The 23,636-nt window shown below is 44.0% G+C and overlaps 2 protein-coding genes across 2 annotated transcripts; one reads left to right on the top strand and one right to left on the bottom strand.

Annotated features, from left to right (window-relative positions):
• Positions 1-18,787: 18,787 nt before the first annotated feature.
• On the top strand, positions 18,788-23,446 carry Chrne (cholinergic receptor nicotinic epsilon subunit). The gene is made up of 12 exons (XM_076870171.1): positions 18,788-18,842; positions 19,060-19,202; positions 19,327-19,371; positions 19,497-19,606; positions 19,743-19,898; positions 20,328-20,428; positions 20,796-20,996; positions 21,072-21,186; positions 22,398-22,512; positions 22,609-22,795; positions 22,882-22,988; positions 23,104-23,446. Exons 1-12 carry the CDS (start codon positions 18,797-18,799, stop codon positions 23,257-23,259), a joined length of 1,482 nt encoding a protein of 493 aa, XP_076726286.1. The 5' UTR covers positions 18,788-18,796; the 3' UTR covers positions 23,260-23,446.
• C11H17orf107 (chromosome 11 C17orf107 homolog) lies at positions 21,520-22,273 on the bottom strand. Its single transcript, XM_076869185.1, has 3 exons — positions 22,208-22,273; positions 21,930-22,121; positions 21,520-21,813 (listed from the first exon to the last, which is right to left on the bottom strand). Exons 1-3 carry the CDS (start codon positions 22,271-22,273, stop codon positions 21,520-21,522), a joined length of 552 nt encoding a protein of 183 aa, XP_076725300.1.
• Positions 23,447-23,636: the final 190 nt, after the last annotated feature.

Below are 23,636 nucleotides of genomic sequence, written 5' to 3'. Positions count from 1 at the left end.
GTTTCAAGGAATTAAAAGAGCTGGGGGTGTAGCTCAGTAGTAAAGGGTAAAGTGCCTCTGGGTTCAATCCCCAGAACCAAAAAAAAAAAAAGAATTGGTTTTCCCCTTATAGGTGGGTGCTTTTTTTAAAAAATTCTGGCCACTTTTAAGATTTTTTTAATTTTAAAAAATATAACTATGGTATGTCTTGGCCTAGGTTTCTTTGGGTTCATCCTGTTTGAGTTTGCACAGCTATTTGCATGTATAGAGTTTTAGCCATTATTCCCTGAATTACTTTTTCAGCTCCACCCTTGATTCTCTGTTTCCAATCTACCCCAAATGGTAGATCTTTTGTTATCATCCCATAGTCCTTGAGGATTTTTTGTTTTTAAGTCTGTTTTCTCTCTGATGTTCAGACTGGGTGATGTCTATTGTTGTATCTTGCAGTTCATTGATTCTTTTTGTCTGTTGCCTCTCTTCTGTGGCTGAGCCCAGTCACTGAGCATTAATCTCAGTTATTATATTTTTCAGCTCTGAATTTTCCATTTAGTTCTTCTTTATATCTTCTGTTTCTCCACTCTGGCTTTATATATGTTTTTCATTTGTTTTAAGTATGCTAATAATTTTCTTTTTTTTGTTGTTTGTTTGGATGCTGGGAATAGAACCCAGTATATTACATCCCCAGCCCCCATAATTTCTTTTTTTTTTTTAAAGTGAGAGAGAGAGAGAGAGAGAGAGAGAGAATTTCAATATTTATTTTTCAGTTTTCAGTGGACACAACATCTTTGTTTGTATGTGGTGCTGAGGATCGAACCCGGGCCACACGCATGCCAGGCGAGCGCCCAACTGCTTGAGCCACATCCCAGCCCCAATAATTTCTTGTTAAAGCATTTTTATCATGCTGCTTTAAACATTTTTTAAATCGGGGGTAGAGGGGTATTGAACTCAGGGGCCTTAACCACTGAGCCACATCCCCAGTCCTTTTTTATATTTTATCTAGAGACAGGTCTTGCTGAGTTGCTTAGGGCCTTGGTAAGTTGCTGAGGCTGACTTTGAACTTTCGATGCTCCTGCCTCAGCCTCCTGAATTTCTGGGATTACAGGTGTGTGCTACCACACCCAGCTAAACTATTTTTCAGATAATTCTAAATTCTGTCCTCTGGGTATTAGCATCTATTGATATTTTTATTCAGTCTAAATCTTTCTGATTCTTGGTATATGACAAATGATTCTCTGTTGGAAGCCTGGGTGTCTTATATTATGAGATTCTGGATTTTATTTAAGCCTTTCTTATAGCTTTTTCTGGCACTGCTCTGATAGGGAAAGGGGACGGTGCTGCCTCTTTTTTTTTTTTTTTTTGCCCGACAGAGGTGAAGTTCAGGTTCAGTTGGATGCAGGAACATCCACCTAGAGACCCAGCATTCAGTAGGCTGGGGAAGGAGAATCACTTGAGCCCAGGAGTTTGAGGTCAGTTTGGGTAACATAGTGAGAGACCTCCTTTCTTTAAAAGTTCCCGTGTTTTAAAAAAAAGAAGCAGATTTTGTGGAACTAATCCTGAGTCAGAATAAGGAGTATCTGTAGGTGGAATGGAAGATTTTTATCCTGTGTTTGCCTGTAAAAGCCTGTGACCTGGAATCTACCTTGGGTCTCTTTTTTTTAAAAAAAATATTTTTTTAGTTGTCGTGGATCTTTATTTTATTTATTTATATGCAGTGCTGAGAACAGAACCTAGTGCCTCACACATGCTAGGCAAGCACTCTGCCACTTAGCCACAACCCCAACCCCCACCTGGGGTCTCTTGAACTCTCAACAGGGCTTTCTGTCAACAGGGCTTTCTGTGCATTGGTGGATCTAGTTCTGGGTCAATTCCAGGAGGGAAATTGCACTTTGATCTCTGTGGACCAGATTAGTCACTGTATTATAAACTCCTACAACATCCTGCCAAAGCTGTTAAGAAACTTTGTTTTAAAGTCCGTTTCTGGGACAGTAGGCTCTCAAAACTCCAGTCCATGGGCTGGGATTGTGACTCAGTGGCAGAGCGCTTGCCTAGAATGTGTGAGGCACTGGTTCATATCAATAAATAAAATAAAGATCCATTAACAACTAAAAAAAATCTTTAAAAAAATCCAGTCCAGAGAACCACAGGCTCTGGTATAAGAGTCCCCTGTGTTTCTTATTTGCTAACAAAGCAAAAAAAAACTTCTTCCCTTTTTCCCAAGGTAGGGAGTGAGGGTGGGAGTGGAGGTGGGGGTTTGGGGGTATAAAAGAGAAAAAAGAAAAAAAAAATCCAGTCCATGCTCTAAGGGGGAGAAGCTCCTCCTTGAATTGAGGAAGGATTGAAAACATAAAATAAGTGCCTCCTTGTGCTTCTTTCTTTGTGCCTCATGTCTCATTTTTATATGCTTCCTCTAAAGTCTTTATTATACTCTTTACAATGAGTCTGCCAAAATACCACCTCTACATTTGTTGAAAAGATGACACTATTTTTTCCCCTTTTCTGCAGGGCTGGGGATCAAACCCAGGGCCTCACTCATACTGGGTAATGACTCCACCACTGAGCCATAGCCCCAGCCCCAAAAAGATGCCTCTTGGAGAATGAGCTCCCCTGCTCCCTTGCTCAACAGTGCCCATGTGCTTCTGCAGGAATTGTGCTGACGGTTGTGTGCCTTGTGCAGTGCTCCAGTACCTGGCATGGTGCTTAATAAGTATTCCTTGAATCAATGAATAAATTTGAGCAGAGTAGGCAGACAACAGGTGTGGCCAGGTGCCGTCTCACACGCCTGTAATCCCAGTAGTTTGGGAGACTGAGTCAGGAGGATGGTTCAAAGTTAGCCTCAGCAACTTAATGAGACCCTGTCTCTAAATAGTGGGAAGAGTTCTGTCCTTGGTTGAGTAGAAATTCTTAATTGAAATGTATTCAAACTGATCAATGTTTTCTTTTATGGATTATGGTTTTGACAGTTTAAGAAAACCCTATCCAAACTCACAAAAGACTCTACATTCTCATCTGTTAGATTTAAGTTTTACCTTTCATGTTAAAGTCTTTCATGTTAAATTCATCTGGAGTTTACTTTTGAATATAGTGTGAGGTAGGGATGCAGCTTTATTTCCTTTTTCTCCACAGAATGAGGCAGATGCTCACTCTACCTGCTAATCTGACATTTCCCCATTGATGGCGTGCTGCCTTATTCTACATGCATTTCTATTTGTGGCTGGGCTATTGTTGTGTTCTTTGTTCAGTTTCCTGATTTTGTCCCTTACTAAACATTATTTTGTTGGCTTATTTTTGTTGTTGTTTGTTTGACATGGATTTTTTGGTATTTTGGGGTATGTTTTAATATCTAGAAAGATGGCCAGGTGTGGTGGCATACTCCTGTAATCCCAGTGGCTTGGGAGACTGAAAGAGGCTGGTTCAAAATTAGCCACAGCAACTTAATGAGACCCTGTCTCTAAATAAAATATAAAAAGGACTAGGGATGTTGCTCAGTGGTTATGCACCCATGGATTCAATCCCCAGGACCAAAACCAAACAAACAAATATATATATCTAAAAAGATGACACCCCACCCACCACCCACTATCTTTTTCTATTGATTCTGGGGATTGGACCCAGGAGTGTTCTACCACTGACCTATACCCCCAACCTTTTTATTTTTATTTTGAGACAGGGTCTTACTAAATTGCTGAGGCTGCCCTCAAACTTGTGATCCTCCTGTCTCAGCCTCCTGACTCATTGGGGTTATAGGCATGCACCTCCATATCCAGATGTCATATACATTTTAAAATAAATTTGTCAAGTCATGAAAATTTTAACTTATGAATTATTTTAGGGAGAACAGACATCTTTATATTATTAAATTAACCCATCTAAATGAGTATCTCTCCATTTATAGAAACTCAACTAAGATTAGATAATTTCTCAATTAAGTTTTGGATTTGGCTGATATGTATTTCATTTAAGACTGTCACATCTATGTTCATAAGGAAAGAGGGACTGTATTGTAATTTTCTTGTCCTGTCCTAAGCTGAAACAAAACCTTCATAATATTAGTTGTCTTGCCTTCTTTTTAATTTTTCTAGAACAATTTTTATGAAGTATAGATAATCTGCTCCTTAAAAGTTTAGAAGAATTTCTCTGTAAAACTACTGGTTGTGGCTTGCTGCAAAGACAGATCTTTGATTGACACTTTAATGCCAGCTATTCTTTATAATTGTTTGTTTTGGCTTCAGTTTATGGATACTTCCTTCTTTTTTGGATATGTAAAGTACCACTTCTTTTGAGTAAATGAATTTAACCAAAAAAAGCCAGTCTTGGTACAAAGCAAAGAGAACTTCCTGTTTCAGATTCTTGCTCCACAAAGCCTTTTGTCATTTTGAGATGATGGGAATAAAGAAATCTTAATCAAATATGGGAATCTTCTTTCTCTATATTTAGACCAGAGGGGGGAAGTTAATTTCACTTTGATTACATATTCCTCTTAAAAATTGTTTTTATATATCCTTAAATAGAAAGGATCACATGATCTTAAAAGTAATTAGATTACTATTGTAAAGACTAGCTACACATTTGACCAAAATGTAACATGCTGTGTAATTCAAATAATACAAAGACTGCTTCCCAACAGTGTGAGACTGTAATCAGTCTGATAGGTGGGTATGTATCCACCCTTTATGTTGCTTTTGTTCAAAAATAGAACAGGACCATTAACAATATCTAAGTATCTACTAGTTTCCCATATATTATTGGTGGAAGAAATATTCATGATAAATAGTTCTACTCTAACAAAGAATACTTGAAAGGAAGAATGATTTCATGAAATCATTGCCATATAAAGCAAATTTTATAAGGAAAATTTGGAAGGGCAATAAAAAGATGAATCCAATTGTCACTAAAAAACTCATAAAACATTGTATGTGGTGAAAGTGTGTCTCTCATGATTGTATTATAAGGAGTAAAAAAGTGAGATGTTAATATGAAAGGAAGATAGGAAGCCAGGTGCAGTGGCACACATCTGTAATCTCAGCAACTGGGGAGACTGAAGCAGAAGGATGGTAAGTTGAGACCAGCCTCAGACCCTATCTCAAAATAAAAATAATAAAGTCTGGGAATTGGGGATGTAGGCCAGTGGTAGAGCACCCCTGGGTTCAATCCTCAGTACCAAAAAAAAAAAAAAAAAAAAAAAAAAAAGAAAGGAAGATAGATAGGAATTGTGTTTATTTTGTATTTTATACAATTTGTTATACTTTACAAAAATAGGTAACCACCAAAGTGTAATCCATAGTGATTAGGGACTGGGGATGCAGTTCAGTGGTAGAGCCACTGGTTTGATCCCTAGCCCCAAAACTAATTAACTAACTAAATAATAAAAAGAAAGAAAGAACCAGGTGCGGTGGCGCACACCTGTGTTCAAAGCCAGCTTCAGCCACGGTGAGGCGCTAAGCAACTCAGTGAGACTCTGTCTCTAAATAAAATACAAAATAGGGCTGGTGATGTGGCTCAGTGGTTCAGTGCCCCAGAATTCATCCCGGTACCCCCTGCCCCCCAACAAAAAAGAACAAATGAGTGAAAGAAAGAAAGAAGGAAAAAGCATTATCCAAAAGGATGTGGTGGCACGCTCCTTGGGAGGCTGAGGCAGGAGTTCAAAGCCAGCTTCAAAAAATTTAGCAAAGTCCTAAGCAATTTAGTGAGACCTTGTCTCCGAATAAAAAAATAAAGAAGGCTGGGGATGTGGCTCAGTGGGTTTAATTCCTGGTACCAAAAAAAAAAAAAAGTGTAACCCATAGCATCTGACAGCAAATACTCTTTGTAATTATTTAAAATGGCCTTTTGGAAGGTCATTCAAGCAGGGGGCTCTGGGTGTAGCTCAGTTGACTCGAATGTGCAAGACTCTGGGTTTCATTCACAGAACTGAAAAAAAATCGTAATACAAAGGTCTATGTTGAGTAAGCAATTTACATTGTGTACCTAGACAATATTGACTTGCTTTTTTTTGTTGTTGTTTGTTTTTGTGGTGCTGGGGATCCAACCCAGGGCCTCCGAACATGCTGGTCAAGTACTCACATTCCCAGACCAGCTTATTTATCTATCTATCTATCTATCTATTTATTTATTTTTAACTAAAAACTTTTTAAAATTTGAGTAATAATTTATATACAAACACATAGATCTTGATAAATGTATCTACTCCTATGATTCCCATTCCTACTAGAAATCCCTATGCCCCTTCCCAGTCAATCCTCCCAACCAAACCACCATTGATCTGATGTCTATCATTTAGTTGTTCTAGAACTTCCCATAATCACACTGTATGTCCTCCTTTAGGTCTGGCTGCTTTCTGGATCGTAATGTTTTTGAGATTCACTCTTCTCCTTTTCTTTTTCTTTCTTTCTTTCTTTCTTCTTCTTCTTTTTTTTTTTTTTTTTTTTTTAATGACACTGAGTCTTACTCTATTCCCAGGCTGGGTTCAAGTGATACTCTTAAGGGGCACACCAGCGAGCATGGCTGGAGATCCATCCTTGTTTTGTATAGTTAGTGTAAGAATATGCAGTGTTCCTTTTTGTTGTTGTTTGTGGTTCTGGAGATTCAACCAGGCCTTGCACATGCTAAGCAAGTGATCTACCACTGAGCCTACTCCCAGCCACTCAGTGTTTCTTTTCTTTTTCTTTTTTTGAGAGAGAGAGAGAGAATTTGAATATTTATTCTTTAGTTTTTGGCGGTCACAACATCTTTGTATATGGTGCTGAGGATTGAACCCGGGCCACACGCATGCCAGGCGAGCACACTACCACTTGAGCCACATCCCCAGCCCTCAGTGTTTCTTTTAATTGCTGAGCAGTATCCCACTGTTAGACCTGCGGTGGTCTGTTTATCTGTTATCCCATGAATGGTATTTAGGCTATTTCTAGTTTTTTGCTATTAGCAACAAAGTTCCTATGAATATTTTGGGCCAATCTTTTGCAGACATATGTTTTCCTTTCCTTTCTCTTGGATAAATACCCAGGAATGGAATTCCTAGGTCATGGGAGAAATGCATACTTAACATTATAAGAAACGGTCAGTTTTCTGAAATGATTGTCCGTTTTATGTTTCCACATTTGTTTGTTTCTTTTGGTATGGGGGAATAAACCCAGGGGTGCTTAACTGAGCCATGTCCCTAGTCCTTTTTATTTCTTGAGATAGGGCTTCGCTAAATTGTGAGGCTGGCTTTGAATACCTGATCCTCCTGCCTCAGCTCCAGAGTTGCTGGGATTACAAGTGTGGAATGTAAGCACCTGGCTTACCTTTCCATTTAGATTAAAAAAAAAAAAAAAAAGACTCACACTTACTTTTAATATTAATAGTATAAATACTAAGAATTGGTAGTAAGAGTATTAAAAGCTAGTAAAAGCTGGATGTGACAGTAAACACCTCTAATTCCAGTTATTTAAGAGATTGAGGCAGGAGGAGCTCAAGCTCAAGGACAGCCTTAGCAACGAAGTGAGACCCTGTCTCAAAATAAAATAAAAAGGGCTGGTTATGTAGCTTGGTGGTAGAGCACTCCTGGATTCAATCTTCAGCATCACATACACACGTATGTCAATAAGAGGAGCATGAACCCCTGGATTTAACACACATCATTTTATAATTGCATCTTGCAACTGTTTTGTTAAGGGATTCCCACCTCATCAAACTGTTTGGGAATTGAGAATTCTTAGAAGTTTCTCTCTGAATCCTTATGTCCTGGAGTTTCAGGATCAGAGGACTGCATCTACAGCTCCACTGCCTTGTCCACTACCATCTCCTTGCTTTCCAAAGCCAAGCTTACAACATCGTGGAACTTCCCAGGAAGCTACTGTCCATTCTTTGTGGACATGGAGACTCCCCTTTATGCTTCATTCTTTTGTCTTCTTCCTTTGATTCAAAGTGAGAAATTGATTCAAAATCTCCTTTAATAAAATGAACAGTACGGATTCTTTCCTGTTCTGGTAAGTTCCAAGGACTTTTGTTTTCTTTCTTCTATACCCAAGTGGTTAAAGAGATTGCAGTCTGAGAAGGTTGGATGCTTCACCCTGGATCTGGGGACCCTCCCTGGTGGTGCTCAGATCCCCAAGGAAATTGCTAAACAGCCCTCCTTTCCTCTTTCCCTCTCATTGTCCCTCTCCCACTTGCTCCTGCTCACTCTCTCTCTTAATATTTGTGAGGATGGACCCCAAGGCCTCACACGTGCTAGGTAAGTGCTCTACTGCTGAGCCACAACCCGAGCCCCTCCCTCCCTCTCTCCCTCCCTTTCACACACACAATTTTTTTTGCCCCTCTGTTTCTCTTTTCTTTCTTTTTTTTCTGTCTTCTCCTCTTCTCCTTCCAGCATCTTCCTCCTTTTTCTGTCATTTTTTTTAAAATTAATTTTTATTGTAGGTTGTTCAAAACATTACATAGTTCTTGATATATCATATTTCACACTTTGATTCAAGTGGGATATGAACTCCCATTTTTACCCCATATACAGATTGCAGAATCACATCAGTTGCACAACCATTGATTTACATATTGCCATTCTGGTGTCTGTTGTATTCTGCTGCCTTTCCTATCCTCTACTATCCCCCCTCCCCCCTCCCCTCCCCTCTTCTCTCTCTACCCCCTCTACTGTAATTCATTTCTCCCCCTTATATTTTTCCTCCTTTCCCCTCACTTCCTCTTGTATGTAATTTTGTATACCCCTGAGGGTCTCCTTCCATTTACATGCAATTTCCCTTCTCTCTCCCTTTCCCTCCCACCTCTCATCCCTGTTTAATGTTAATCTTCTTCTCATGCTCTTCGTCCCTACTCTGTTCTTAGTTACTCTCCTTATATCAAAGAAGACATTTGGCATTTGTTTTTAAGGGATTGGCTAGCTTCACTTAGCATAATCTGCTCTAATGCCATCCATTTCCCTCCAAATTCTATGATTTTGTCATTTCTTAATGCAGAGTAATACTCCATTGTGTATAAATGCCACATTTTTTTTTATCCATTCGTCTATTGAAGGGCATCTAGGTTGGTTCCACAGTCTTGCTATTGTGAATTGTGCTGCTATGAACATGGATGTAGCAGTGTCCCTATAGTATGCTCTTTTTAGGTCTTTAGGGAATAGACTGAGTAGGGGAATAGCTGGATCAAATGGTGGTTCCATTCTGAGCTTTCCAAGAAATCTCCATACTGCTTTCCAAATTGGCCGCACCAATTTACAGTCCCACCAGCAATGTACAGGAGTACCCTTTTCCCCACATCCTCGCCAGCACTTGTTGTTGTTTGACTTCCTAATGGCTGCCAATCTTACTGGAGTGAGATGGTATCTTAGGGTGGTTTTGATTTGCATTTCTCTGACTGCTAGAGATGGTGAGCATTTTTTCATGTACTTGTTGGTTGATTGTATGTCCTCCTCTGAGAAATTTCTGTTCAGGTCCTTGGCCCATTTGTTGATTGGGTTATTTGTTATCTCATTGTCTAATTTTTTTAGTTCTTTGTATATTCTGGATATTAGGGCTCTGTCTGAAGTGTGAGGAGTAAAGATTTGTTCCCAGGACGTAGGCTCCCTATTTACCTCTCTTATTGTTTCTTTTGCTGAGAAAAAACTTTTTAGTTTGAGTAAGTCCCATTTGTTGATTCTAGTTATTAACTGTTGTGCTATGGGTGTCCTATTGAGGAATTTGGAGCCCGACCCCACAGTATGTAGATCATAGCCAACTTTTTCTTCTATCAGACGCCATGTCTCTGATTTGATATCAAGTTCCTTGATCCACTTTGAGTTAACTTTTGTGCATGGCGAGAGAAAGGGATTCAGTTTCATTTTGTTGCATATGGATTTCCAGTTTTCCCAACACCATTTGTTGAAGATGCTATCCTTCTTCCATTGCATGCTTTTAGCCCCTTTATCGAATATAAGATAGTTGTAGTTTTGTGGATTGGTTTCTGTGTCCTCTATTCTGTACCATTGGTCCACCCGCCTGTTTTGGTACCAGTACCATGCTGTTTTTGTTACTATTGCTCTGTAGTATAGTTTGAAGTCTGGTATCGCTATACCGCCTGATTCACACTTCCTGCTTAGCATTGTTTTTGCTATTCTGGGTCTTTTATTTTTCCATATGAATTTCCTGATTGCTTTCTCTATTTCTACAAGAAATGCCGTTGGGATTTTGATTGGCATTGCATTAAACCTATAGAGAACTTTTGGTAATATCGCCATTTTGATGATGTTAGTTCTACCTATCCATGAACAGGGTATATTTTTCCATCTTCTAAGATCTTCTTCTATTTCTCTCTTTAGGGTTCTGTAGTTTTCATTGTATAAGTCTTTCACCTCTTTTGTTAGGTTGATTCCCAAGTATTTTATTTTTTTTGAGGATATTGTGAATGGGGTGGTTGTCCTCATTTCCATTTCAGAGGATTTGTCGCTGATATACAGGAATGCCTTTGATTTATTCTTGTTGATTTTATATCCTGCCACTTTGCTGAATTCATTTATTAGCTCTAATAGTTTCTTTGTAGACCCTTTTGGGTCTGCTAGGTATAGAATCATGTCATCTGCAAATAGTGATAATTTGAGTTCTTCTTTTTCTATTTTTATGCCTTTAATTTCTTTCGTCTGTCTAATTGCTCTGGCTTTTTTTGTCATTTTTAATTGATTGTTTTATATATGACAGCAGAATGCATTACAATTCATATTACACACATAGAGCTCACTTTTTTTCATATCTCTGGTTATATACAAAGTATATTCACACCAATTTGTGTCTTTATACATGTACTTTGGATAATGATGTTCATCACATTCCACCATCATTTCTAACCCCATGCCCCCTCCCTTCCCCTCCCACCCCTCTGTCCCATCTAGAGTTTGTCTATTCCTCCCATGCCCCCCTTCCCTACCCCACAATGAATCAGACTCCTTATATCAGAGAAAACATTCAGCATTTGTTTTTTTGGGATTGGCTAACTTCAGTTGGCATTATCTTCTCCAACATCATCTATTTACCTGCAAATGCCATGATTTTATTCTCTTTTATTGCTAAGTAATATATATAACCCAATCAATAAACGGGCCAAAGACCTGAACAGACACTTCTCAGATGATGATATACAATCAATCAACAAATACATGAAAAATGTTCATCATCTCTAGCAATTAGAGAAATGCAAATCAAAACTACTCTGATTTCATCTTACTCCAATCAGAATGGCAGCTAGTATGAAGACAAACAACAAGTGTTGGTGAGGATGTGTGGAAAAGCTACACTCATACATTGCTGGTTGGATTGCAGATTGGTGCAGCCAATCTGGAAAGCAGTTTAGAGATTCCTTGGAAAAGTGGGAATGGAACAACCAGATGAGGGTGGTTGACCCAACTGTCCCACTCCTTGGGTTTATAACCAATGGACTTAAAAACAGCATACTACAGGGACACAGCACATCAATGTTTATAGCAGCACAATTCACAATAGGTAAATTATGGAACCAACCTCCTTTTTTTTGGTACTACAAATTGAACCCAGAAGTGCTTCATCACTGAGCTATATCCCTAGCCCTTTTTATTTGGAGACAAGTTCTTGCTAAGTTGCCCAGACTGGCCTCAAACTTGCCACCTCCTGCCTCAGTCTCTCCAGTCACTGGGTGTGTGCCAATGTGCCTAGTGGCCCCTCTGGTTTTGGAAGTTATTTATTATGATTTTATATAATTTCTGCTGGCTCTTTCCCCTGGCCTTTACCCCTTCTTCTCTGGCCTGTCCCCTCTAATACCAGGATCCCCCACTGCCTCTTTTCCCAGGGGTTCCTCACAGTTTTATAGCACTGCATTGACCCTGCTCCATCTTCAGATTTGGGTTTTGAGGCAGAACCAGCAGCACAGGTTATTTTATCATCCTCTCAGCTTTTCATGGTTATGGACATAAAACTTTATGCATAAAGGAGGCCAGCTTTCAGCCTCAGTCCTTTTATTCCAGTTTGTGTTTGCTTGCCTTGTGTTTATATTTTTGGGACCTACAGAAGTTTTCTATATTTTTTTTCTTTTTCTTTATGGTCTCTGATTTGGAGCTTTGGGAAAGGACAGAAAGGCCATTTTTCTTCTGAGATAATGAATACATTTATCCTTGTTTCAGTCTTGAACTTTCTTCATTTTATCTTCAAATATTTGATCCACCTGGTGGAGGTAGAGTGATATGAGGATCTGGTTGTTAACTCGATGATTGGTTTTCCAATCACCAATTATTTTTCCCTCATACTGGGGATTGAACCCAAGGCCATCTGCAAATTAGGCAAGTGCTTTACCACTGAGCTATGCCCCTCTTTTTACTTTTTATTTTGAGAGAGGGTCTCTCTAAGTTGCTGAGGCCGGCTTTGAACTTGTGATCCTCCTGCCTCAGCCCCCGAGCTGCTAGGATTATAGGTGTGCACCACTGCACCTAGTCAACAGCATTTTTTGATTAAGCTTTATTTGCTACATTAATGTAATGTTCTATCTTCATAGTATAGCAGTTTCTCACATAGGAGCAAATATCATTTCATTCCATGGACATGAATAGGCACACTTCAGGAAAAGAATGCATGCATTGTAAATGGCTAGCACATCTGTTTTAAAAAAAAATCTAGCCGGCACGATGACTTATGCCTGGAATCCCAGAGGCTCTGGAGATTGAAGCAGGAGGATTTTGAGTTCAAAGCCAGCCTCAGCAATTTTAGCGAAGCACTTAGAAAGTCAGTGAGACCCTGTCTCTAAATAAAATATATAAAAGGGCTGGGGATGTGGCTCAGTGGTTGAGCACCCCTGGGTTCAATCCTCAGTACCCCCCACCAAAAAAAAAAAAACAAAACCCAATACAACAAGAACAAAAAACTCACCCTCTCTGCAGACATGCAATTCAAAACAATGCAATTATAGTTTTCACCTATTATTTGGAAAAAAATTAAACCTTTTGGTAATATTCTATCCTGGGGAGATAGGCAATCTTATATTTTATTGGTATGAATGTAAGTGGGTATGTGCTTTTGGAACAATTTGGCAAAAGTCATCAACAGTTTTTTAAAATAATGTGTGAACTCTGCCCCAGCAATTTCACTGCTAGGACTTTGCCTCATGGATATATGTGCAAATGTATGTCAAAGATAAATGCACACATATGTTCACTGTTGCATGGTATGTAATTGCAAAACCCAATATTGTTAGCATCTTAAATGTCTCTCCATTGGGAAGTGGATAGATGATCAGTAGGACATCCATGCTAATATACTGGCTGTATGTTAGTTAAAAAGAATGAGGGAGTTGTGTGCAGTGGTGCACACCTGTAATCCCAGGGACTCAGGAGGCTGAGGGAGGAGGATCCCAAGTTCAAGACCAGTCTCACCACATGAGTGAGGCCCTAAGCAACTTAATGAGCCTCTGTCTCAAAATAAAAAAATAAAGGGCTGGGGTGTGACTCAGTGGTAAAGCGCCTCTGGGTTCAATCCCCAGTGCCAAAAAAAAAAAAAAAAAAAAAAACAACAACCAATAAGGGAGACTTGTGATGTGGGGCAATGTCTATAATATGTTAAGTGGGAAAAAGTTGGAGCATAGTAAACACAGTCTAGTGCTTGTTTTGTGTATATGTATATCTATACAGCTACACACACACACACACACACACACACACATATACACATGCTGAATTTTGGTCTAGGATTTACAAAAGCTATTAATCTTTGGGGAGAGGAATGAGATATAAAGAAGAAAGAGGAAAATTTTAAATTTTCATTATGCTTTTTCTGCACTCTTCAATTTCTCAGTGATGTATTTTTAATGCCAGTAGGATTTTTCTGGGTATTGTGTTATGGAGCCTGATGATTTTTATTTTATTTTATGTTTTTGCAGTTATGGGGATTAAATCCAGAGGTGCTCTACCACAGTGATCTACCTACCTACCGAGCCATTTCTTTCTTTCTCTCTCTCTCTCTCTCTCTTTTTTTTAAGACAGGTTTTTTTTGTTTTGTTTTGTTTTTTTTTTAAATTGCTGAGACTGGCTACAATCTTGCAATACTCCTGCCTCAGTCTCCTAAATAGCTCAGATGTCCCCATGCCTGGCTATTTTCAATTTTTAACTTTTTAAATTTAGTTACTTATTTTGGGGTTCTGAGAATTGAACCCAGGGTTTCTCTGCTTCTGAGCCACATCCCCAGACCTTTTTATTTTTTTAGACAGGATCTTGCTAAATTGCCCAGGCTGGCCTTGAATTTGAGAGTCTCCTGCTTTAGTCTCCCAAGTTGTTGGGATTATAAGTGTGTGCCCCTGTGCCTGGCTGGCTTATTTTAATTAAAAAAAAAAAAATCCTTTTCAAATCTTTTTTTGCAGCACTGCTGATTGAACACAGGGCCCTGGGTATGTTACATGGGCATTGTATCACTGAGCTACACCCCCAACCTTAAAAACCCTAATATTTTTAAGCTAAGAAAAGGGGGATTTATTGGAAAGATGTTGAGATACCTTATTCAAACAAAGGAAGTGTTGGGCAACTGGTCTGGAGGAGATGAACACATGGGGCCTGAGGAATTTCCGGGCCCAAAGACTGGAATGCCAAAGGCTCTTTCTTGTCTCTACTTGATTTTGTGTATCTGCTGCATTCTCTCTCACTTAAGTAAAAGACAAGGAGCGAATGTGGCTGCCTGATGCATCTAAATTCCATACCTTGTGGCAACAGAGATTGCCTTCAAGAGTTCCTGTTTGACCAGAATTCCCAGGGAAGGACTTTCTTTGGCCAAGCTGGGTTCAGGTATCCTCCCCACGACCAATCAACTCTGGCCAAGGAGTGGGGTCTCTAAGTAGCTGGCACATCCTATGGGGGACACATGATTGGGAACAATTTTCAGTAGAAGGTACAATGTTGCAGAAAAAGCATTTCTTGCCGGACACGGTGGGGCTCGCCTATAATCCCAATGAGGCAGGAGGATCACAAGTTCAAAGCTAGTCTCAGCAACAGTGAGGCACTAAGCAATTCAGTGAGACCCTGTTTCTAAATAAAATACAAAATAGGGCTGGAGATATGGTTCAGTGATTGAGCACCCCAAGTTTAATTCCCAGTACCCATTCCCCACCCCTCCAAAAGAAAAATCACTCCTTTGTTTATTCTCATATTAATTTTTTCAGTAGATAATTATCAGGCATCTATAATGTGCCAGGCTCTGCCCTAAAGTGCCTGCAACCCAGCCAACCAGGATGGTCTCAGCCATGTGTTTGGGTTCTCGTGAAGGAAGCAATCCAGCAATTAGTGTCTGCTGGATGCTCCCTGTCCTGCTTCTCCGTTCACTGGAGAAAGAGCGAGTGGCTCTTTGTGTTGGATGCAGAAGGGGCCCTCGTTAGATGGGCTTGAGGATATTTCCACAGTTCGGCCCCTGAAGGCTGAGAAACGGCAGCCCGGCAGCCACACCGCAGAGGGCAGCTGCAGCTGTTCTGAGTTGTTATCCAACAGCCACTGGCGAAAGGAGTGGTTTCCTGTTGAGTGGAGATCTCTGGGCCCTAGCTTGTAAGTCAAGATGTTCCCAGGAACAAATTGGTCAGGCAGCCTACTAAGGTTCTTTGGAATTTTCATTATGCATCTATAAAACACAGGCCTGGGTCTGACTCCCCTAAAGGGACAGAAAGGCTCAGACCCTTATCCTGGGTAAACCTAAGAATTCTTGCTCTGCTCCCAGCACCAGCAGGAATGGACTGCTGTGGTGGGGGCAGGAGGGGTAAGAGCTCCCCTGCAGGGAAGGATTTTTGATGCACTGACTCTATAAGAGAAGCAAGGCAACAAACAGATGCCCATGGGATTCACTGGTCTGGACAAGACCTTCACTTACAAATGATAACCCCAGCCAGAGTCGCTATAGGTGCTGTTCTGTTAACTGTGACATCTGCCTGGGGCCAGTGGCATTCAATCCTAATCAAGGGATGAAGGTTTTTATTCTCTGGCCACCCCTGAACAGATGGTGGCCCAAGGATAGTTTTGCCCACTGTTGTATTTGATTGTGTGTGTGTGTGTGTGTGTGTGTGTGTGCGTGTGTGTAAGATGAACTGCTTTCACAGGATGTAGCGGTGATGGTTAATTGGAGGATTTAACCCACTGTTTGGAGAATGGATAGAAATCACACTTGGACTAGGTTGTACCTAAACCAGAGGACACTGGACTCTGGGTTGAGACTTTTTGAAGGGCCCTTCCCTAATCACTTTTGGAAGCAAGAATTCAAGCGTCAACCCTGCTAGGAAAGATAGAGTGAATTTTTGGGTGTGGCAGCGAGAGGGGGATCATGACAGGGTGTTAAGGGAAGGAGGTGGGAAGCCAGCTGGGCTGGTGAGTGGTGGGAGGCATCAGATGTGCAGCCAGTCCTAGGGCCTGCCACTCCCACTTCCTTGGCCAATGGGACAAGTGGAAGTCAACCCCACAACCCTTCCTTGTCAGCACCCGCAATCTTCATGGTATCAGGCAGGTAGTGATGGAACAAAGGCTGAGTTGGCGACATGTGCAGAGAGAAGACAAAGAGGTGATGTTGGGCCAAGACCACAGTGAATGATGCAGACATTATGCAGGAGAAAGGTGAGACACGTAGAACAGGCAAGCTAGTTCACAGAGAGAACACACAGCACAAACAGAGCGGCAGAGGAGAAGTGGGGGTGACTACCAGGTCCTCCAAATGGTCCTGGCCTCAGACCTGGTGAAGTTGTTGTCCCAGCTCATATGTAAGCCCACAGGAAACAGGAAACCTCGCTGTTCTTAAGGCAGAACTGAGTGGATGGATTCACCCTAGGATACCTTCCATGGCTCCTGGTTTTTACTCTTTTCACAGTTCTGGTATTAACAGTCTTTATTTGTATGTCTCCCAATAGTCAATAAGTCTTTGAGGCATGTCTTATTCATCTCTGTAATCATAACATCTGGGCTTTGTGGGGAACCATGTAAGTGACCAGCAATGTTGGAATAAATATTTGCATTTATTACAAACTAACGCAGAGGCTATGGAATGTGTAGCAGCATAGAACTGAGAAAGAAGATGTGTACCAGCCATGTAGGGTACAAGAGGTGAGCTGGGACCAAGAGATCTTCTAGGGGTCTGAAGTGGAAAACAAGGAATGTCAGGCAGTTATAGGAGGAAGCAGTTAAAGGAGTATCATAAAAAGTGCCTATCCCAGGCCTGGAGATGTAGCTCAATGGTAGAATGCTTGCCCAGCACATGCTAAGGCCCTGGGTTCTGTCCCCAGCACTTAAAAAAAAAAAAAGTACTTCTTGGCTAGGAATCTACATTTTATTTTATTTTTTTGGCACTGAGGATTGAACTCAGAGTCGATTTATTACTGAGCCACATCACTGGTCCTTTTTATTTGTTGAGGCTGAGATCCTCCTGCCTCAGCCTCCCAAGTCAATGGGACTACAGGCGTGTACCACCTTTACAGTCAAGGAACCTGCATTTTATTTTATTTTATTTATTTATTTTTTAAAGAGAGAGTGAGAGGGGAGAGACAGAGAGAGAGAGAGAGAGAGAGAGAGAGAGAGAATTTTTAATATTTATTTTTTAGTTATTGGCGGATACAACATCCTTGCTTGTATGTGGTGCTGAGGATCGAACCTGGGTCGCACGCATGCCAAGCGAGCGCGCTACCGCTTGAGCCACATCCCCAGCCCAGAACCTGCATTTTAAATAAGCACTCCAGTGAATGATGAGAGTGGTTTTAAGAAACAACGAATCTGGAGTGGTGGCCTATACTTGTAATCCCAGCAACTCTGAAGGCTGAGGCAGGAGGAGGGCAAATTCCAGGCCAGCCTAGGCAATTTAGTGAGATTCTTTTCATTTCACAAAAATAAAAAAAGGACTGGGATGTAGCTCAGTGGTACAGCATTCTGGGTTCAATCCCAGTACAAAAGAAAAAAAAAAAAAAAAAAAGCAAATGTGATGATATTGGCCTGTAATCCTAGACAATTTGGGTGGCTGAGGCAGGAGGATACCAAGTTCAAAGCCAGCTTCAGCAATTTAGCAAGACTCTGTCTCCAAATTAAAAATTTAAAAAGTTGGGGATGTGGCGTAGTGGTTAAGAGACCCTGGGTTGAATCCCCGAAAAGAAGAAAGAACAATGAAAAGGTTAAGGTGTTTTTTTTTTTTTTTTTTTTTTTTCAGGAAGCCACACCATATTATCATCTGTGGCCACAAGGTGGCAGCAGGGAGCACTAAAGAGAACTGGAACTTCTCCTAGGGCCCCTCATACAGAGGGGACAGGGGTGGGCAGATCTGGGGATCAGGCTGTCAAAGGACCTTATATTGCAGAATGATGGAATCTGTTACTGCTGACTAATTTCCACCCGTCTCATGCAGCCTTTATGATGCTTTTTGTCAAACATTGCTGGCAGGAACTGTTAGAGTGAGCTTGGCAGGGCTGTGGGTGGTGATAGGGTGTGCTTCATATGGGTAAGTATGGGAGGCAAGGGGTGTGCACATCCCCAGAGGGGTTCATCAGGTAGAGTTACCTGCACAGGGCAAAGGACACCGGCGCATGTTGAAGAAGGGTCTCCATACCCTGCTGTGGGCTTGTGATTCCAGGTGCTATTCAAAGCCTTCTCATTTTGTGAGAGATTAGGTCTGCAGCTGGGGAGCTGGCTGAAGACCAGGTAAAGGATGCCAGAATGAGGTGGGGCAGTTGCCAATAGATGTAGCCAAAATGTCCCCAGCTGCAGCAGGGGTGGGTAGAGGATTAGGTGACAGTCCCCTAACCGGTCCCGGAACTAACACCCTCCTCCCTCTCGCACATGCACCCTAGCCTGTCCCCCATCAACCCTGCCAAAGCTCAGAATAACTCAGAACCAGACAGCAGGATGGCATGGGCTCTGCTTGGTGCCCTACTCCTCTTGGGGCTTGTTGGTAAGGACAGGGGTCAGGGAGCAAGTGGATACACAGAAATACTGACATGAAGGGACTAATCGAGAGCTTTGGTCCCCAGGTGGGATATGGTTGGCTTAGGAGACAGCTATAGAAAGATACAGAGCCTCAGGGACCTGTGCAGACCCACAGGGGCAGGGAGGAGAAGCCCCCCTGCCTCTTTGTGTCCAGTGAACTTTCCTTCTTGATTTTATCCCAGTCAGAGGTGAGGGGAAGAATGAGGAGCTGAATCTTTATCACCATCTCTTCGACAACTATGACCCAGAATGCCGGCCAGTGAAGGAGCCTGAGGACACTGTTACCATCAGCCTCAAGGTCACCCTGACCAATCTCATATCATTGGTAAGATGTCCCACTCCCACCCTGACCTTAAAATCCCATTTCTGGCCCCAACTACTGAACTCTGTCCTAAGGCTCATTTCTGGCCTTGAAATCCTGTTTCAATCACCCAAACTCCTATCTGCAGAACGAGAAGGAGGAGACCCTTACTACCAGCGTCTGGATTGGAATTGTGAGTCAAATCTGGGGAGCAGTGTGAGGTCTTGCCCAGGAGACCCTTTTCTCCCAAATTTCTTGGAGGCAGCACCAGGTGGGAAATGTGGGGTACATGTCTTTCCATCTCCCAACTCTTCATAGGATTGGCATGATTACCGATTCAACTACAGCAAGGATGACTTTGGGGGCATAGAAACCCTGCGGGTCCCTTCAGAACTCGTGTGGCTACCAGAGATTGTGCTGGAAAACAAGTAAGGATCAGTCAGGCCACCAGGCTGGAGGGGAGCCGGCCTCAGAGGCTGGGCAGGACTTGGGTGAGGTGGGTGGCTGGGTGCTTGGACAGGTGTACCCACTTGTGTAAAAAGCACGGTTTCTCTGAGCCCACAGTATTGACGGCCAGTTCGGGGTGGCCTACGACGCCAATGTACTCATCTATGAGGGTGGCTACGTGAGCTGGTTGCCTCCAGCCATCTACCGCAGCACCTGTGCCGTGGAGGTCACCTACTTCCCCTTCGACTGGCAGAACTGCTCACTCATTTTCCGGTGGGAAGTGTTACTCAGAGGCCTGAATGATTGTGGGAAGGGCCTGGAGCAGGGGGCGGAGCAGGATGGGGAAGTGGGATTCCTGAGACCAGGCTTTGTCTGGAGGCAGAGCCAGGCCTTGGAATGGGGTGGGCTGCTGGAGTTGGGTTCTAAGTAGGGTTGGGGACGGTGGGCAGCTGTAGTCTTAGCTACTCTGGAGGCTGAGGCAGGAGGATTGCTTGATTCCAGGAGTTGGAAGCCAGCTTGGACAACACAGCAAGATTCTGTTTCAACAAAACAAAAGCAAAAAGGAAGCAGGAGGGTGCAGGTGGGGTCTGGGTAAGGCGGTGAAGCCTTATTTCTAGGCTATATCCAAGCTTCCAGGTAGGGGCCCACAGCAGGGACCCAGGTCTGAGTTTCTGGGTGGGGTCCCTGGTTCTGATTCCACAGCTCTCAGACATACAATGCCAAAGAGGTGGAGTTCGTCTTTGCAGTGGATGAAGATGGCCAGGCCGTTAACAAGATAGATATCGACACAGTGGCCTTTACCGGTGAAGTTCCCTCTTGCTCTGAAAAACCTAATTCTAGATGGGGTCTAAAGAGGGGATTCTTTAGAGTGGGATTGCCCCAAACCAAGCATCCTGAGAACATATTTAGGCAACTCGGCCTTAGCTTGACCCCTTTCTGAATTCCTGATTGTCACTTTAGTTTTGGCTCCTTGATTGTGATCTTTTCATACCCTTGCTAGGACTGCCCTTTTCTGCCCGCTGTTCATGGCCCAAGCAATGAACCCTGGTCAGACAGCTGCATTCTTTCTTGGCCAGAAGTTACAGGTTTCCATGGTCAGGTGTGCAGCCGGAGAGCAGCGCAGGATGCCCCACTTGCCAGAGTTGACTGACTGTACCTCCCATCCTGCAGAGAATGGCGAGTGGGCCATCGACTTCTGCCCAGGAATGATCCGCCACTATGATAGCGGCTCCGCTGACGGCCAGAGAGAAACTGACGTCATTTACTCGCTCATCATCCGCCGGAAGCCGCTTTTCTACGTCATTAACATCATCGTGCCTTGCGTGCTCATCTCCGGCCTAGTGCTGCTCGCCTACTTTCTACCAGCGCAGGGTAAGGAGTAGCCTCAAACCTAAACCTGGGCTCGCTCCCGGGGTCAGGCCCGCTCTCACTGGGTGTTCACTCCAGCCGGTGGCCAGAAATGCACCGTGTCTATCAACGTCCTGCTCGCCCAGACCGTCTTCTTGTTCCTAATTGCCCAGAAAATCCCAGAGACGTCTCTGAGTGTGCCGCTGCTGGGCAGGTAAGGGCAGAGTGATTTCTGGCGTTGGAGGCAGGGTCAATGTAGAAGTCGGAGTCTGAAAAGTTGGACATGGAAGCTTGGGGGTGGGACCGAGGGCGGCCTGGGTAGGGACTAGGCCAAGACCAAAGGACTCTAGAAATTTTGGCAGTTTCCTTCCCTCTTGGCTTTATTTGGATGCAGTGTGGGGCCGGGTCTGTGATGGATTTCCTGGTTCCCTGGTGTCCTCACTGCTTCTGGGCACCACCTTCATGTCTCCTGAGTATTTCTGGTGGAGGATAGTTGTCTTCAGTGCCTCCTCAGCCCCACCACCTCTGATCCTCAACACAGTCCCTCTCATCCCGAACTCACCGGTTCCCCGGGGATCCTAAGGCCCAGCTGGCGTCGCCATTGTTGCAGGAATGAGGTGGACCCTTGCAGACCGCGTCCACACAGGCACAGCCATGCCCCCTGGACCAGGAGCCTGGCGCTGGCACCCGCTGCAGCCCCGGCTTGCTGAGCTCCCTGGCCGGCAGCCAGGGCTACCCGCGCCAGTGCTCTGCCTGGATCCCCGGAGTTCAGGGCTAGGCCAGTGCTGCTGTCGCTGCTATCCAGTCTCCGCATCTCCTGCTGCGCCCACAGGGCTGAGATCTGCATTGGGAGTATAGGGGCTAGAGAGGGGACGAGGTCTCTGCCTCGATGCCCTAATTCCCTTACCCAGTCCCTTTTCCCGCACTCCTCCTCACACCCTATCCCTAGTGCAGCACCTCTAACAAGGTGGCGCCAAAATTCATGATGCTGGATGCGGCTTCTCTTAGCACCAACACTAAGGTGGGCTTCCGGGCAGGCGGTTCCCGCGGCTCCAGAGACTTCAGTTCTCTGAACTTCTGCTCCAGATACTCGTGGGCTGCAGCCACAGCGAGCTCCAGTGAAGACAAAAGAGGGGGCTGGAGGGCCACCTGGAGAATGAGTGGCATCATTAGGTGTGGGGTGCCTTTGAGCCTCCCTAGGCTGCCCTTAGGGTGTACTGTTCGCATAGCCTCACCTCGGTGGAGCTGTGGAAGTGGTAGACCCACAGCAGAGTGTCTAGGGATCCAGGAGTCCCCTTCATGGCTGCCACAGGTGGTGGGAGAGGCAGTAGGGCCTCACCGAGGGGGAGCAGGTAGGGTTTGAGGTGTGTTTGTGACATCAGAGAAGCCAGTATGTTGTAACGTCATGAATTCGGGGATCCTCAGGTATCTTATTTTCGTCATGGTGGTTGCCACGCTCATTGTCACGAATTGCGTCATTGTGCTTAATGTGTCTTTGCGGACGCCCACCACTCATGCCACGTCCCAGAGGCTGCGCCACGTAAGCCGCGGAGGAGGCGGTGGGGTGGGGAGCGGGGTAGGGGGATCGCCCTTGAGTGGCAGATGGGGCTTGGAATTGATCCCTGCCCTGCCCCAGGTTTTGTTGGAATTGCTGCCGCGCCTCTTGGGCTCTCGCCAGTCTCCTGAGGCTCCCCGGGCCGCCTCAACCCCGAGGCGCGCATCGTCGGTGGGCATATTGCTCCGCGCAGAGGAGCTGATCCTGAAAAAGCCGCGGAGTGAGCTCGTGTTTGAAGGGCAGAGGCACCGGCACGGGGCCTGGACGGGTGAGCACAGCGGGCCCCAGCGGGCCAATGGGGGCATCCGAAGTGGAGGAAACCTAGTGACCCAGCCCGGTTTTCGCCCCTGCCAGCTGCCCTCTGCCAGAGTCTGGGTGCTGCAGCCCCGGAGATCCGCTGCTGTGTGGATGCTGTGAACTTTGTGGCTGAAAGTACTAGAGACCAGGAGGCCACTGGTGAGGTGGGTTAGGAGCCAGAGGCAGGATGGGGAACTACAGAGGCCTCCCACTGTCTCCTGTGCCCCTAGCTCTTGCAGATATTCCTTTAGGGACTCAGCTTTACTGTCTCTTCCCCAGGAGGTGTCCGACTGGGTGCGCATGGGGAAGGCCCTTGACAACATCTGTTTCTGGGCTGCGCTGGTGCTCTTCAGTGTCGGTTCCAGCCTCATCTTCCTTGGTGGCTACTTCAACCAAGTGCCTCGTCTCCCCTACCCACCCTGTATCCAAGCTTGAGCTTATACCTGCTCCCACTACAACTGCCCATCCACCTCTAGCAGGAGATAGATTTTGAAAAAACAAGTGGCTGCCATTATGTATTATGTTCCCTTCCTAAGAGGTACCACAGTGACCATGTGGGTAGGCCTGGCCCCTGTCCAGGTGTCAACAGAAGTGGAGGGTGGATGGTTCAGGCAGGCTGTTGGTGCCAATCCTCCAGAAAGCAAGGCTTGCCCTCCTCAGTTCAGCCTTGCTGACCTCTGGGCTTTTCTCCAGCCCAGCCCTAGTGACTCCAGGCCTATGAGCTTCTAAGTTATGTTTATCCAGTTAATAGCTATTAGGAGAGACCCCTTTGCAGGACTTGTAGGAAGCCCTGTGCTTCTTTGGCCTGACTC

Source organism: Callospermophilus lateralis, chromosome 11 (assembly GCF_048772815.1).
Source record: "Callospermophilus lateralis isolate mCalLat2 chromosome 11, mCalLat2.hap1, whole genome shotgun sequence".
Lineage (NCBI taxonomy): Eukaryota > Metazoa > Chordata > Mammalia > Rodentia > Sciuridae > Callospermophilus > Callospermophilus lateralis.
Note: the sequence above shows the minus strand (reverse complement) of the source record. Positions and strands in the feature narration are given on the sequence as shown.

Coding starts and splice junctions, on each gene's coding strand:
- Chrne (XM_076870171.1), top strand. CDS start 18,797: ATGGCATGGGCTCTGCTTGGTGCCCTACTCCTCTTGGGGCTTGTTG. Junction 20,429..20,795: donor CGACACAGTGGCCTTTACCG/GTGAAGTTCCCT, acceptor CCCATCCTGCAG/AGAATGGCGAGTGGGCCATC. Junction 21,187..22,397: donor AGTGTGCCGCTGCTGGGCAG/GTAAGGGCAGAG, acceptor GGGGATCCTCAG/GTATCTTATTTTCGTCATGG.
- C11H17orf107 (XM_076869185.1), bottom strand. CDS start 22,273: ATGAAGGGGACTCCTGGATCCCTAGACACTCTGCTGTGGGTCTACCAC. Junction 22,122..22,207: donor ACTTCCACAGCTCCACCGAG/GTGAGGCTATGC, acceptor CTCATTCTCCAG/GTGGCCCTCCAGCCCCCTCT. Junction 21,814..21,929: donor TTGGCGCCACCTTGTTAGAG/GTGCTGCACTAG, acceptor CTCCCAATGCAG/ATCTCAGCCCTGTGGGCGCA.